This window comes from Jatropha curcas, chromosome 3 (genome assembly GCF_041381405.1).
Source record: "Jatropha curcas cultivar XTBG-Jc1 chromosome 3, XTBG_Jcur_1.0, whole genome shotgun sequence".
Lineage (NCBI taxonomy): Eukaryota > Viridiplantae > Streptophyta > Magnoliopsida > Malpighiales > Euphorbiaceae > Jatropha > Jatropha curcas.
In genome coordinates, this window is record NC_143153.1 from 27,717,852 (window position 1) to 27,730,749 (window position 12,898).

Genomic DNA, 12,898 nt, shown 5'->3' on the forward strand with positions numbered 1-12,898 from the left:
TGTAAAAAATTCTGAATTAAAAAAAAAAAGAATAATATATTTAAAAGTAGAGATCAATATATCTTTGTCAAAAATATACAAGAATATAGTGATACAACTTATATATAATATTTTTTAAAAAAAGCTAAAGTGTTTCTTGAGGGTAAATAATTTTAAATTTAAAAAAGTGCATTACTACACTAATTAAAAAAAATAACAAATGGAAATATTTAGATAGGAAATATTAAAGATACATTAAGGTTGTTAGAGGAAAGATTTATTATTTCATAAATTTGAGAGTAAAGATTCGGTGCAAAGCAATACATTAATTGTTTTGGATAATAATTGAATCTTAAAATAGGATATGCCCTGTAATCGCCAGAAATGAATTAGGCAGTGGTTGAGATGATGAGGCATAAATTAATATTTCACCAATACTTTTATAATGTTTAATGATTGTACGTATTTACCTTTATTTTTTTAATTAAAAAAAAAAGACTGATTCAGCAAAGTTGAATCAATTAAAACAAATCAAAATAATTTAAAATAATAAAATATTTAACTTTATATTTAAGGGGGATTTTTTTTTTTTGAAATTAAAATATCATAATGACCTAAATTAGACCAATTCCCAACTAATTTAATTTTTTACATCCATATTAATACACTACCCGATGCCAAATAACTCCAACAAAATCAGTACCGAAATATTCGCTAGTTTAATTCGAATCTTATATATATATATATATATATATATATATATATATATATTATACAGTAAATGACAAAATCACTCCATTTAAAAATTTCCAATGTAATCCAAGACAACGAACAAGCATGTTTATATATCAATTAGTCCAACTCATTTTAATTTTTTTTTATACATTTAATCAGTAATTAATTATTATTCAACAAAACTTATCAGTCATTATTGTTATTATTATTACTAATTAGTCCATGTCAGAATTTTAAACATAATCTGAAAATTTTCCAATGTACACAAAAAAGACAAATTGTATACAGGTAAATAATTATTTAGACCTTAATATTTAGTCATAATCACGATTTCATTGCTCTTATTTTATTAATATGTTGATTAGTCCTATTAAGATATTAAATTACAATTTAGTCCTAATTTAATGGTAAAAATACCACTTTTTAGAAGGACTGAATAATTTAACAACATTTAACCTTATGAAGTAATTGACAATAAGATATGAAGATATAAAGTTATATATATAAAAGGACGGCTGAAGAACCCTGGACCCCCCCAAAATCCAAATTTTTTTCTAAATTTCCCATTAGTATAAAAAAACTTTTTTCTTTGATTTTGGGTCTCCCATATTGGAAAATTTTTCTTTAGCCCCCTTTTAATTTTGAGTCTAGCTCCGCCCTGTGTGTAAATATATCAATTTTTTTCATTGCATTTTTCATAGGCATTAGGAAAAGAGAATATGGGTTCCCTTAGCAAACCTCATGCAGTGTTGATCCCATTTCCAGCACAAGGTCACATAAATCCATTTATGCAACTTGCTAAGCTTTTGCATTCAAGAGGCTATCATATAACCTTTGTAAACAATGAGTTTAACCAGAAACGATTGCTAAGGTCAAAAGGCCCAGAGTTGATGCAAGGCTTACCTGCAGATTTCAGATTTGAAGCTATTCCTGACGGGCTGCCTCCGTCTAACCCTGATGCCACCCAAGACATCCCTTCTCTTTGTGACTCAGCCCGGAACTACATGTTGGGTCCTTTCAGAGAACTACTGGCTAAAATCAATTCCTTGTCGTCTGATCAAGTGCCTAAGGTAACTTGCATTATTTCTGATGCAATCATGTCGTTTGCTCTTTTAGCAGCCGAAGAATTAGGGGTTCCTGGAGTCCCATTTTGGACTAATTCTGCTTGTGGCTTCTTGGCTTATTTGCATCTTGGGGAGCTTGTCAAGAGAGGCCTGGTTCCGTATAAAAGTATATATTTTCTCGTTTATCTCCTTTCATATATGTGTGTTTAATGTTTATGTTGTTTTTTACTTCGTTTCATTTGAATAGTTAACAAATACAGTGCTAAAGTTCAATGGATGCTAGGACTTCTTTTTGAATTTTATATATAAAAATCTCATAGGAGATACACTTTAGGTTAGAAAAAGAAAATAATTTGTCATATTGTTCATGAACTCTGTATTTTTTTTAGAAGTATATATATATATATATATATATATTAATTAGTTGCCATGTGGATTAACTCTGAGTTATTGATGAACATTCAAACAAAAATGTGCTTAAAAAACAACTAAGATATAAGCTTTGTTCAGCAATATTAATTGGAAAATATTTATCTAGACCAAGTTTATGACCCATCTATCGACCTAAACTAATGAAAATAAGAATTTTTTCAAAATTATTTTTATTTAATCATTTTTCCTAGTGTAAGGTAAAAAAAATATTTCGTTTCAATAAAATTATTATTTTAATTGATTTGGTCTATAGATTGAGCCGTAGACTGGCCTAGATAATTAAGTCTATCCTATATTCATTAGTTATTATACTAGTTGTGAACTCTTTTAATAGTTATCACTTACTAGCTCCTAGTTATTTAATATTAAGGAGGGTAAAGTTTTATAATCTACTCTTACAACCTCTGAACACTCATATAGATGCTATGCCACTAAATAGTATAAATAATAGAAATTTGGTGAAACCACTAAATACTACTTTATAACTGTTGCTGGCCATAGAAGTTTCAGGTAGTGTTTGGTCCCACATATTGGTTAGGTGGCTTGCAAATCCCACATCGAAAGAAAGGGAAGGAAATAGGGAGTTGTTTGGCTATAAAAGGAGCTTAGCTCCTTAAGTTTTATTCATTCCAAAACTTGTCTTCCAATTCTTAAGTGGGTTAGACAAGTTTCTCTCCTCTCTCAATTTGTATATTTCTTTAGTGAAATATAAATTTAGTAGTGTCCGAGGACGTAGGCAAAATTGGCCGAACCTCGTTAAATTTTGGTATTCTCTTTTATTTATTGCTTTTGTCTTTATTTATTTAATAGCTATTGTTGGGTAAAAATATTTTTGGTGGTTATTTTTTAATTAATTACTTCTAGGTAAATTCTGTCTAGGCAAGTGGGTTTTAAGTGAGACCATTTGTGACTCCTCCACTTACCTGGGAATTTACTTAGTGTAGTTAGTAAGTACAGTAATTCACAAATTGCTTTTGGTGGAAAAAGCCCAATTTCCACAACAATTGGTATCAGAGCCAAGGTTACTAAGTATTCACTGTGGTTGCAGCATGGTCTGATCTGCCACATAAAAAAGGTTCGTTGGTTGTGTTCCGCATTTTGAAAATTGATTTTATAGCTATTAGATATTTAAAGCAGAAATGACAGACGGAAAGAAAAATACCACACCTGTTACAGCATCAACCTTCGTAAGAAATGCTGTATCAAATGCAAGATTTACAGTGGAGATTTTCGATGGGACCGGTCATTTCGGCATGTGGCAAAGTGAAGTTCTAGACGCTCTCTTTCAGCAAGGTCTAGATGTTGCTATTGAAAAAGAGAAACCAAACGAGATGGAGGAAAGTGAATGGAAGACCATCAATCGTCTGGCATGTGGTACAATTCGGTCATGTCTTTCTAGAGAGCAAAAATATGCTTTCTCGAAAGAAACTTCTGCGAACAAATTTTGGAAGGCATTGGAGGAGAAATTTTTGAAGAAAAACAATCAGAATAAACTCTTCATGAAGAAGAAATTGTATCGCTTCGATTATGTTCCTGGTACCACTATGAATGAACACATCACAAAATTTAATCAGTTGGTGGGTGATTTGTTTAATTTGGATGTGATATTTGGAGACGAAGATTTGGCAGTGTTGTTGCTAGCATCTCTTCCTGATGAATTTGAACATCTTACAACGACTCTAATCTATGGGAATAAAGATGTGACTTTCAGTGAAGTTTGTGCTGATCTTTACAGCCATGAACTGAGAAAGATAGAAAAGAAGGAAAAGGCAACTGAAGCAGAAGCTCTGGTGGTTGGAGGTCGTTCACGAAGCCAAAAGAAAGAGGGAAAGAAAAGTAGATCCCGTTCAAGATCCAGAGTTGAAAAAGATGAGTGTGCCTTTTGTCGTGAGAAAGGTCACTGGAAGAAAAATTGCCCAAAGCTGAAAGCCAAAGGCAAAGCTGTTATTAATTCAAACATAGCTGAGTGTGATGATGAAGACTCAGACTTCTCATTAGTTATCATGACATCTATAGACAATTCATCAGCAAATTTGTCAAGTTCTAGTGAGGTATGGCTGCTAGACTCTGCATGCAGTCATCATATGAGTCCCCACCGGGACTGGTTTTTTGACTTTAAAGAACTTGAAAATGAAGTTGTCTATACTGCAAATAATGTTCCTTGCTTCACAGAAGGGATTGGTTCAGTCCGTTTGAAGAATCATGATGGGTCAATCAGGATCCTGACTGATGTTCGATATGTACCGAGTTTGACAAAGAATCTCATTTCAGTGGGAGTCTTAGAATCAAAAGGACTCACTGTAATTGCAAAAAATGGAGTGATGAAAGTCATCTCAGGTGCACTTGTGGTGATGAAAGGAGTTCGGAGAAGGAATAATTTGTATTACTATCAGGGTAATACAATTATTGGATCGACAGCAACAGTTGTTTCTAGTGATGACAAAGAGTTGGAAACAACTAGATTGTGGCATAGGCGTTTGGGACATGCAAGTGAAAAATCCTTGAAAAGATTGTCAGATCAGGGATTATTGAAAAATGTCAAAACCTGCAAGTTGGACTTCTGTGAGCATTGCACCAAAGGAAAGCAGACAAGAGTGAAATTTGGCACCGGAATCCATAATACCAAGGGTATTTTGGACTATGTTCACTCTGATGTATGGGGACCCTCTACAACAGCTTCTTTGAGTGGTAAACACTATTATGTGACCTTTGTTGATGATTTCTCTCGAAGGGTTTGGGTGTATACCTTGAAGTCAAAAGATGAAGTGCTTAAAGTTTTCCTTAAATGGAAAAAATTAGTGGAAACTCAGACTGGCAGACGCATCAAATGTCTCCGAACAGACAATGGAGGAGAATACAAAAATGATGCTTTTGATAAAATCTGTGCAGATGAAGGCATTGTTCGACACTTCACAGTTAGAAATACACCGCAGCAGAATGGGGTGGCAGAACGTATGAACCGAACGTTGCTGGAGAAAGTTCAGTGTATGTTGTCTAATGCTGGGTTAGACAAGAAATTTTGGGCTGAGGCTTTGTCATATGCGTGCCATCTCATTAATCGATTACCATCAACTGCTATTGGTGGCAAAACACCTATAGAGGTATGGTGTGGAGAACCTGCTAATGATTATGATTCCTTACGTGTATTTGGTTCCACTGCATATTATCATGTTAAGGAATCGAAGCTGGATCCAAGAGCTAAGAAAGCCATTTTCATGGGGATAAGCACCGGTGTTAAAGGCTATCGACTATGGTGTACAGAATCAAAGAAAATAATCTTTAGCAGAGATGTCACTTTTGATGAATCTACCATGTTAAAAAAGGTGACAGTAGAGAAGCCAGATGGTACTCCACAACAGGTGGAGGATACTCCCAAACAGGTGGAGTTTGATAGAAAAATCCCAGTGGCAAGTACTGAACCTGCAGAAACTCCTGAGGTAGAAGGAGGTTCAGATGAAGAAGAGGTTCAACTCCAAGAACCTCCACAGCAACTTGAGTCAATTGCACTTGATAGGCCAAGGAGAGTTATAAGAAAGCCTGCTCGTTTTGATGATATGGTGGCCTATGCATCTCCAATTGCAGATGATAGCATTCCATCCACTTTCAATGAAGCTGTCAAAAGTTCAGAAGAAGTAAAGTGGAGAAAAGCTATGGAAGATGAAATGAAGTCCCTTTATAAGAATCAGACGTGGAACTTAGTTGATCCACCAAAGGGAAAGAAGGCAATTGGATGCAAATGGGTATATGCAAAGAAAGATGGATTTCCTGACAGAGACAGTGTTCACTATAAGGCAAGGTTGGTAGCTAAAGGCTACGCTCAGACGGAGGGAATTGATTATAATGAAGTATTTTCTCCAGTTGTAAAACATTCCTCCATTCGGATTTTGTTAGCCTTGGTAGCACAGTTTGATTTGGAACTAGTTCAATTGGATGTAAAAACTGCATTTTTACATGGAGATCTGGAAGAGGAAATCTATATGACTCAGCCAGAAGGATTCAAGGTTGTTGGAAAGGAAAATATGGTATGCAAACTTGAAAAATCGCTTTATGGATTGAAGCAATCTCCAAGGCAGTGGTACAAGCGATTTGATAAGTTTATGCAAAGGCAGAAGTACACAAGAAGCAAATACGATCATTGTGTGTATTTGCGCAAGCTACAAGATGGCTCTTTCATTTATCTACTTTTGTATGTTGATGATATGCTAATAGCTTCAAAGAATAAACAAGAAATTGAGAATTTGAAGAATCAGTTGAATCAAGAATTTGAAATGAAAGATCTAGGTGAAGCAAAAAGGATTCTCGGCATGGAGATAACCAGAGATAGGAAATTGGGGAGACTTTGTCTGAATCAGAAGCAATATCTGAGAAAAATACTAAAGCGTTTTGGTATGGATGACAAAACCAAACCTGTTAGTACACCTCTTGCTCCTCATTTCAAACTCAGTGCAGCTCAGTCGCCAAAAAATGATGCAGAACGGGAATACATGTCAAGAGTTCCCTATGCAAATGTTGTAGGTAGCTTGATGTATGCTATGGTGTGTACAAGACCTGACATTTCACAGGCAGTTGGAGTTGTGAGCAGATACATGCATGATCCTGGCAAGGAGCATTGGCAAGCTGTGAAATGGATTCTGCGGTACCTTCAGAACACCGTGGATGTTGGATTGATTTTTGAGCAGGATAAGAATAGTGGTCAACGCATAGTCGGATACTGTGATTCTGATTATGCCGGTGATTTGGATAAACGTCGATCAACTACTGGTTATGTGTTTACTCTTGCAAAAGCACCAGTTAGTTGGAAGTCTACTTTACAGTCAACAGTGGCTTTGTCTACAATAGAGGCAGAGTACATGGCAGTTACAGAGGCTGTTAAGGAGGCAATTTGGCTTCAAGGATTGCTTGATGAATTGGGAATTAGGCAAAACAACATTGTTGTACATTGCGATAGTCAAAGTGCTATTCACTTGGCAAAGAACCAAGTTTATCATGCAAGGACGAAGCATATCGATGTTCGATTTCATTTTGTCAGAGAAATTCTGGAGGAAAGACAGGTTCAACTCCAGAAGATTCAGACTGCTGAAAATCCTGCTGATATGTTGACAAAAGTGGTGACAGCTGTCAAGTTCAAACATTGTTTGGACTTGATCAATATTGTTAAAAATTGAAGCTTGGCATTGCCAAGCACATTTGAAGACATTACAACTTTGTGAGAGAAAGAGCAGAAGCTTTCATTGGTGGGATTTTCGCCAAGGTGGAGATTATTGGTTAGGTGGCTTGCAAATCCCACATCGAAAGAAAGGGAAGGGAATAGGGAGTTGTTTGGCTATAAAAGGAGCTTAGCTCCTTAAGTTTTATTCATTCCAAAACTTGTCTTCCAATTCTTAAGTGGGTTAGACAAGTTTCTCTCCTCTCTCAATTTGTATATTTCTTTAGTGAAATATAAATTTAGTAGTGTCCGAGAACGTAGGCAAAATTGGCCGAACCTCGTTAAATTTTGGTATTCTCTTTTATTTATTGCTTTTGTCTTTATTTATTTAATAGCTATTGTTGGGTAAAAGTATTTTTGGTGGTTATTGTCTAATTAATTACTTCTAGGTAAATTCTGTCTAGGCGAGTGGGTTTTAAGTGAGACCATTTGTGACTCCTCCACTTACCTGGGAATTTACTTAGTGTAGTTAGTAAGTACAGTAATTCACAAATTGCTTTTGGTGGAAAAAGCCCAATTTCCACAACACCACAAACCATTAAGCTTGAGCTTTTGTGTTTCATAAATTTAATTTATTGGCTAATGGATAATAGTGCTTGATGCTTGCGGAAGTGATGTTATTGATATAAGAGCTAAAAGTTGATCCATATAATCATGACAAATACAAATAGAAATATTGCATTTTTTTTTCCTTTTTTGTTTTACCCTTATCTAGAGATCAAGCAATTAATTTCTTCTTCTTCTTCTCCAGTTTGCAATTAATTTCTAATTTGATGTGTTTCAGGTGAAAACTTTGATATTGATGGCAGTCTTGAAACACCAGTAGATTGTATACCAGGTATTGAAAATGCTACGCTCAGGTACATGCCATTTGCCACCAGAACCACTGATCCAAACTCCCCATTTTTGAATTGTTTGCAATATCTAGTACCTGCCAATTTACAAGCTCCTGCAATCATCTTAAATACATTCGACAAGCTTGAACGTGACATCTTACAAAAATTCAATCCCATATATCCTCATATTTACACAATTGGCCCTTTATCCCTCCTAGAAAATCAAGTGCCTAAATTAAGTCCAATAGCGTCATTTAGAACCAACTTATGGGAGGATGACAGTAAATGCCTAGAGTGGCTTGATAAAAGAAACCCTAATTCAGTTATATATGTTAATTGGGGTAGTATAGCAAAAATTTCAAACAAGCACCTTAAAGAGTTTGCATGGGGACTTGCAAATAGTAAACATCCATTTTTGTGGATAATTAGGCCTGATATTGTTAAGAATATGTCTGAATTACTTGAGGAACAATTTTTTGAGGAGATTAAGGAAAGGGCATTGTTAGCAAGTTGGTGCGAACAAGAAAAAGTATTGTCTCATCCGTCGACTAGGGTTTTTTTAACACATTGCGGATGGAATTCTATTATCGAAGGTATTTGTAGTGGTATGCCTATGATTTGTTGTTATTATTTGGCCGAGCAGCCGACGAATTGTTTATTTGCATGTAATGTTTGGAAGATTGGTTTGGAAATGAATCCTGATGTGAAGCGCGAGGAAATTAGTTTTCTTGTGAAAGAAATGATGGAAAATGAGAATGGGAAGAAAATGAAAGGAAAGGCTATGGAATGGAAGCAAATGGCAGAAGAAACTACTAAAATTGGAGGTTCTTCTTATGAAAATTTTAATAAGTTTATGGAAGATGTTCTATGCTACGGCAAGTGATCAGTCTGAAATTGTGTGGTATTATCACCTCATTCTAGCAAGAATCATGAAGAAGTGACACCTCAATATTTCAATTTGCTATAAAACTGGTTACCTGTTAAACAGTCTTTTATTAGATTAATTTTTTTTTATATTTTTTTTAAAATAAATTTTGTTTATCTTTGAAAGCATGCATACAACTCTAAATTTATCCTTCATTGGGAAAAATAAATTACCTCCATTCGTCTCATTTTGTTTGCTTGTTATTTAGTTTTTGGATATTCTAAAATGTTTACAAGGTTTCCAAATTTATATATGTAAATAATTATTTTTTTCATAATAACTTTTATGATTGTTTATTAAATAAATTACTTTTATCAATATCTTAAAATGTTAAGGGTGAAAAAAGGGCAAAATAGTTTTGGTTGACTAAATTCTTAAGTTTTGTCAAACTATGCAAATAAAATAAAACGGAGGGAGTATATACTATATACCATTGCGGTTTATATAAATATTAACAACAAGATCATTAAATACCCTGTAATTATATAATCTCATATGAAACTATGCATAATCAATTTCACTTTAAAGGATGATGATTAAAAAAATTCGATGTAAATATCATAGTGGTTTGGGAATTTGAGCAAAACATATAGATTAAATAAAATAGAAAAAGAAATATGCATATTTAAAGATAGATTTACAAAGTCAATTGAAATTTTAGAATTATATAATTTTTCATGAATCGAAAGTAAATTTGGCATTCTAAGAAACAAAAGAAAGTACATTGGTTGTTTTTTAATCCGCACATTGTGCTAGTTATCTAATTGATGTATTTATAGTTTATAATTTATAAATATATTTTAAATATGATACCAAGAATACAAATAGCAATAAACTTTTATATTACTGTACTATTGTCTATTAATATTTTTCTATATGTAATTTTTAATATTTAAAACAATTATTTGAAGTGTTACATTATTTTGAGATATTTATTTAATTCTTTTTTCTAATTTTTAATCTAATTGATCCACTGATATTATTATTTAAACAAAGATTTATTTTTAATTTAATATTTTGAAAATCCTAAAAAAATTCTTATGCATTCTCTTAATAATTATTTGAGACCAACATTACATATTTTGAAAACTATCGAAAGTGATCTAATCATTATATATATAAAAAAATTTCTATATATGTATGACTTGATAATGATATATATAGATATATAAACTTTTATTAAAAAATATATAATTTTTTAAAATAATTGTTTATGCATATCTATTAATTATTTTAAATTTTTATTTAAAATATACCTAATTATCTATATTTATCTATAATATATATAAAGATATAGATAGATATGGATAAAACATTTCCATCCAAAAAAATTTTTATGCATATTCTGAATATAAATACATAATCATAATTCTAACAAATAATTCCTCAACAACGGGCCAAATGATGAGATCTCTAACCAAATTAAGCATGAATACGAGAAGTTAGAAGATTTATGAACAATTCAAAAGGAAAAATAAGAAAGAGAATTAGAAACATATATAATAATATTTTTCTACCACCATTTAAAATATATATATAAAGATACTATACTTTAAAATTAAAATACAATAGATTTCAACGATGAAGATTGATAAAAATTTATATTTATACACAAATTCTTTCAAGAAAGATTATAGTCAAAATGGGTATTTGATGTTGTTCATTCCAAATTGAAGAACAAACCCAGAAAAGATGATAATGTTATGGAAAAGACTTCTTCCCGATATACCATGACTATTGGAGTTAAAATGGATTTACTATATACGGTGTCTTATTTTCACTTTCTTGCTTCATCTTTTTGCCAATAATTTTATTAAATCTTTATTAACAGTCCGTTTGAAATAAATGAATCACGGTTATAGAATTCATTTATAAATGAATGCTAAGTAGAATTTTATTTACAAATGAATTTCTCATATTTAGTATGCTGCAATTTAAAATAAAGAATTCAATTGAATTCCATAAAATTATATTTGGAATAAATTCTTAAATAAACATTTATTTATTTTTATTTCTTATAACACTTTTGTCATAATAATTTAATAAAAATAAATAACAAATACCAATTATATTTATTACATACAATATAATAACTTGTCATTTTTTATTAAAATATAAATAATAAATTTCATATAAATAAGTACATTAATATTCCACACTAATTAATTAATTATATAAGCAGTGACATTCATCATAGTAATTATTTTAATTGATGTACAAAATTTTGTTGATTTAAGTAATTAATTTGAAAGCTACAAATAATATTAAGAATGTTATTATTGTTTTTAATTGTATTTGAAAATAATTGTTGATACTCAGTTTTTATAGTTTCACAGTAATAATAATTAACATTATTACTAGACTTCAAAAAGCAAAAAAAAAAAAAACATCATTACTGGTTTGAAATTTTCCAAAAAGAGGAAAAATATAAAAATATAAATTAACGTCATTATTGGATTAAAAAAAATAACGTTGTTATAGTTTGGAATTTTTCAAAGAAAATAAATAAAAATGAAAAAATAAAAAATAGTTAAGTTTATAGTGGAGGGTAATTTTGTCAATAAACATTTCAACATGGTCAATTTTGTGAAATTTATTTATAAATTCCATCAATTTTAGTAGAATTTGAATTAGGCATACCCAATTCCATAGAATTCAATTTGTAGAAATGTGTATTTTTTTTCATTCTAAACACAATATTTTGAATTTTTAAATGAATTCCATAAAATTTTGTAGAATTCATTTGTTCCAAAAGGACTCTAGATGTGTTTTATTATTTAACTTATAACACATGAGTATTGACAATTTCAAATAATGCTCGACCATTTGTGCACATTTCTCTTTTCCTTTATAAATTTAACTCATATTTGAATATTAATTTATTTACTAACCGTGATTCTTGATATTATTTTTTCTGAAATTAATTTAAAATGTCAATATTATGAATATTTTATTGCTCCAATATATTTCATAATTTTTGTGTTTTATATGTTTTTTTGAAGTTTGTCATTTTTAACCAGATTTTTTGAAAAATTTTGCGTCTAAGATGATAAAAAAATGCAAAATTTCATAATATGCACATGCGGCGGGTATATGACTAGTTTCTACCAAATTGCTTTCCTTTTTTCACGTGCTGCTAAAGAACCCCCAACTACCACATTATAATTATTCTGTAACTGATAATATGCATATGCCATTCACAACACTGCGAGTGGCCTAACCTGTTATATAATAATATTTTTGAGATTCCACTAATTAAGCAACAGCTCCCTATAGATTTGAAACGTGCACATACAAACACCAATGTGTATAATGCAAAATGCCAAACTGCCCATTAAGAGAGAGAGAGTGGGGAAAATGGGCAAAACATGTCCATCTCTATGATGCCCAAATTTATTTGACAAATTCCTCATTTATCAAATAAAATAAATAATAACATTACATATAATGAATATGCATATATTGATGTTCTCAGCAATTATGAGGTTATGCCACTATTATTGTGACATCCCAGGTTTGGGGCACAACACCTTAGGCGAATCCCACATCGGCTACGCACAAGGCGGAAGTCCTATACATAAAGGGTGGCAACCTTGAACATGGTATACGCGTTTTGGGCTGGCAGAGTGGAGGTTTCCCTGGCCCAGAAACTAAACCGTGCGGGCTTGTGTGGCCCAAAGCGGACAATATCTACCATGGGCTGAGCTGTTACAATTATTGT

At 31.8% G+C, this 12,898-nt stretch overlaps 1 protein-coding gene across 1 annotated transcript; it reads left to right on the plus strand.

Moving 5' to 3' along the window:
* Window positions 1–1,373: 1,373 nt before the first annotated feature.
* On the plus strand, window positions 1,374–9,341 carry LOC105641727 (linamarin synthase 2). The gene is made up of 2 exons (XM_089718762.1): window positions 1,374–1,944; window positions 8,201–9,341. The coding sequence occupies exons 1-2, from the start codon at window positions 1,434–1,436 to the stop codon at window positions 9,133–9,135; spliced, it is 1,446 nt and encodes a 481-aa protein (XP_089574888.1). The 5' UTR covers window positions 1,374–1,433; the 3' UTR covers window positions 9,136–9,341.
* Window positions 9,342–12,898: the final 3,557 nt, after the last annotated feature.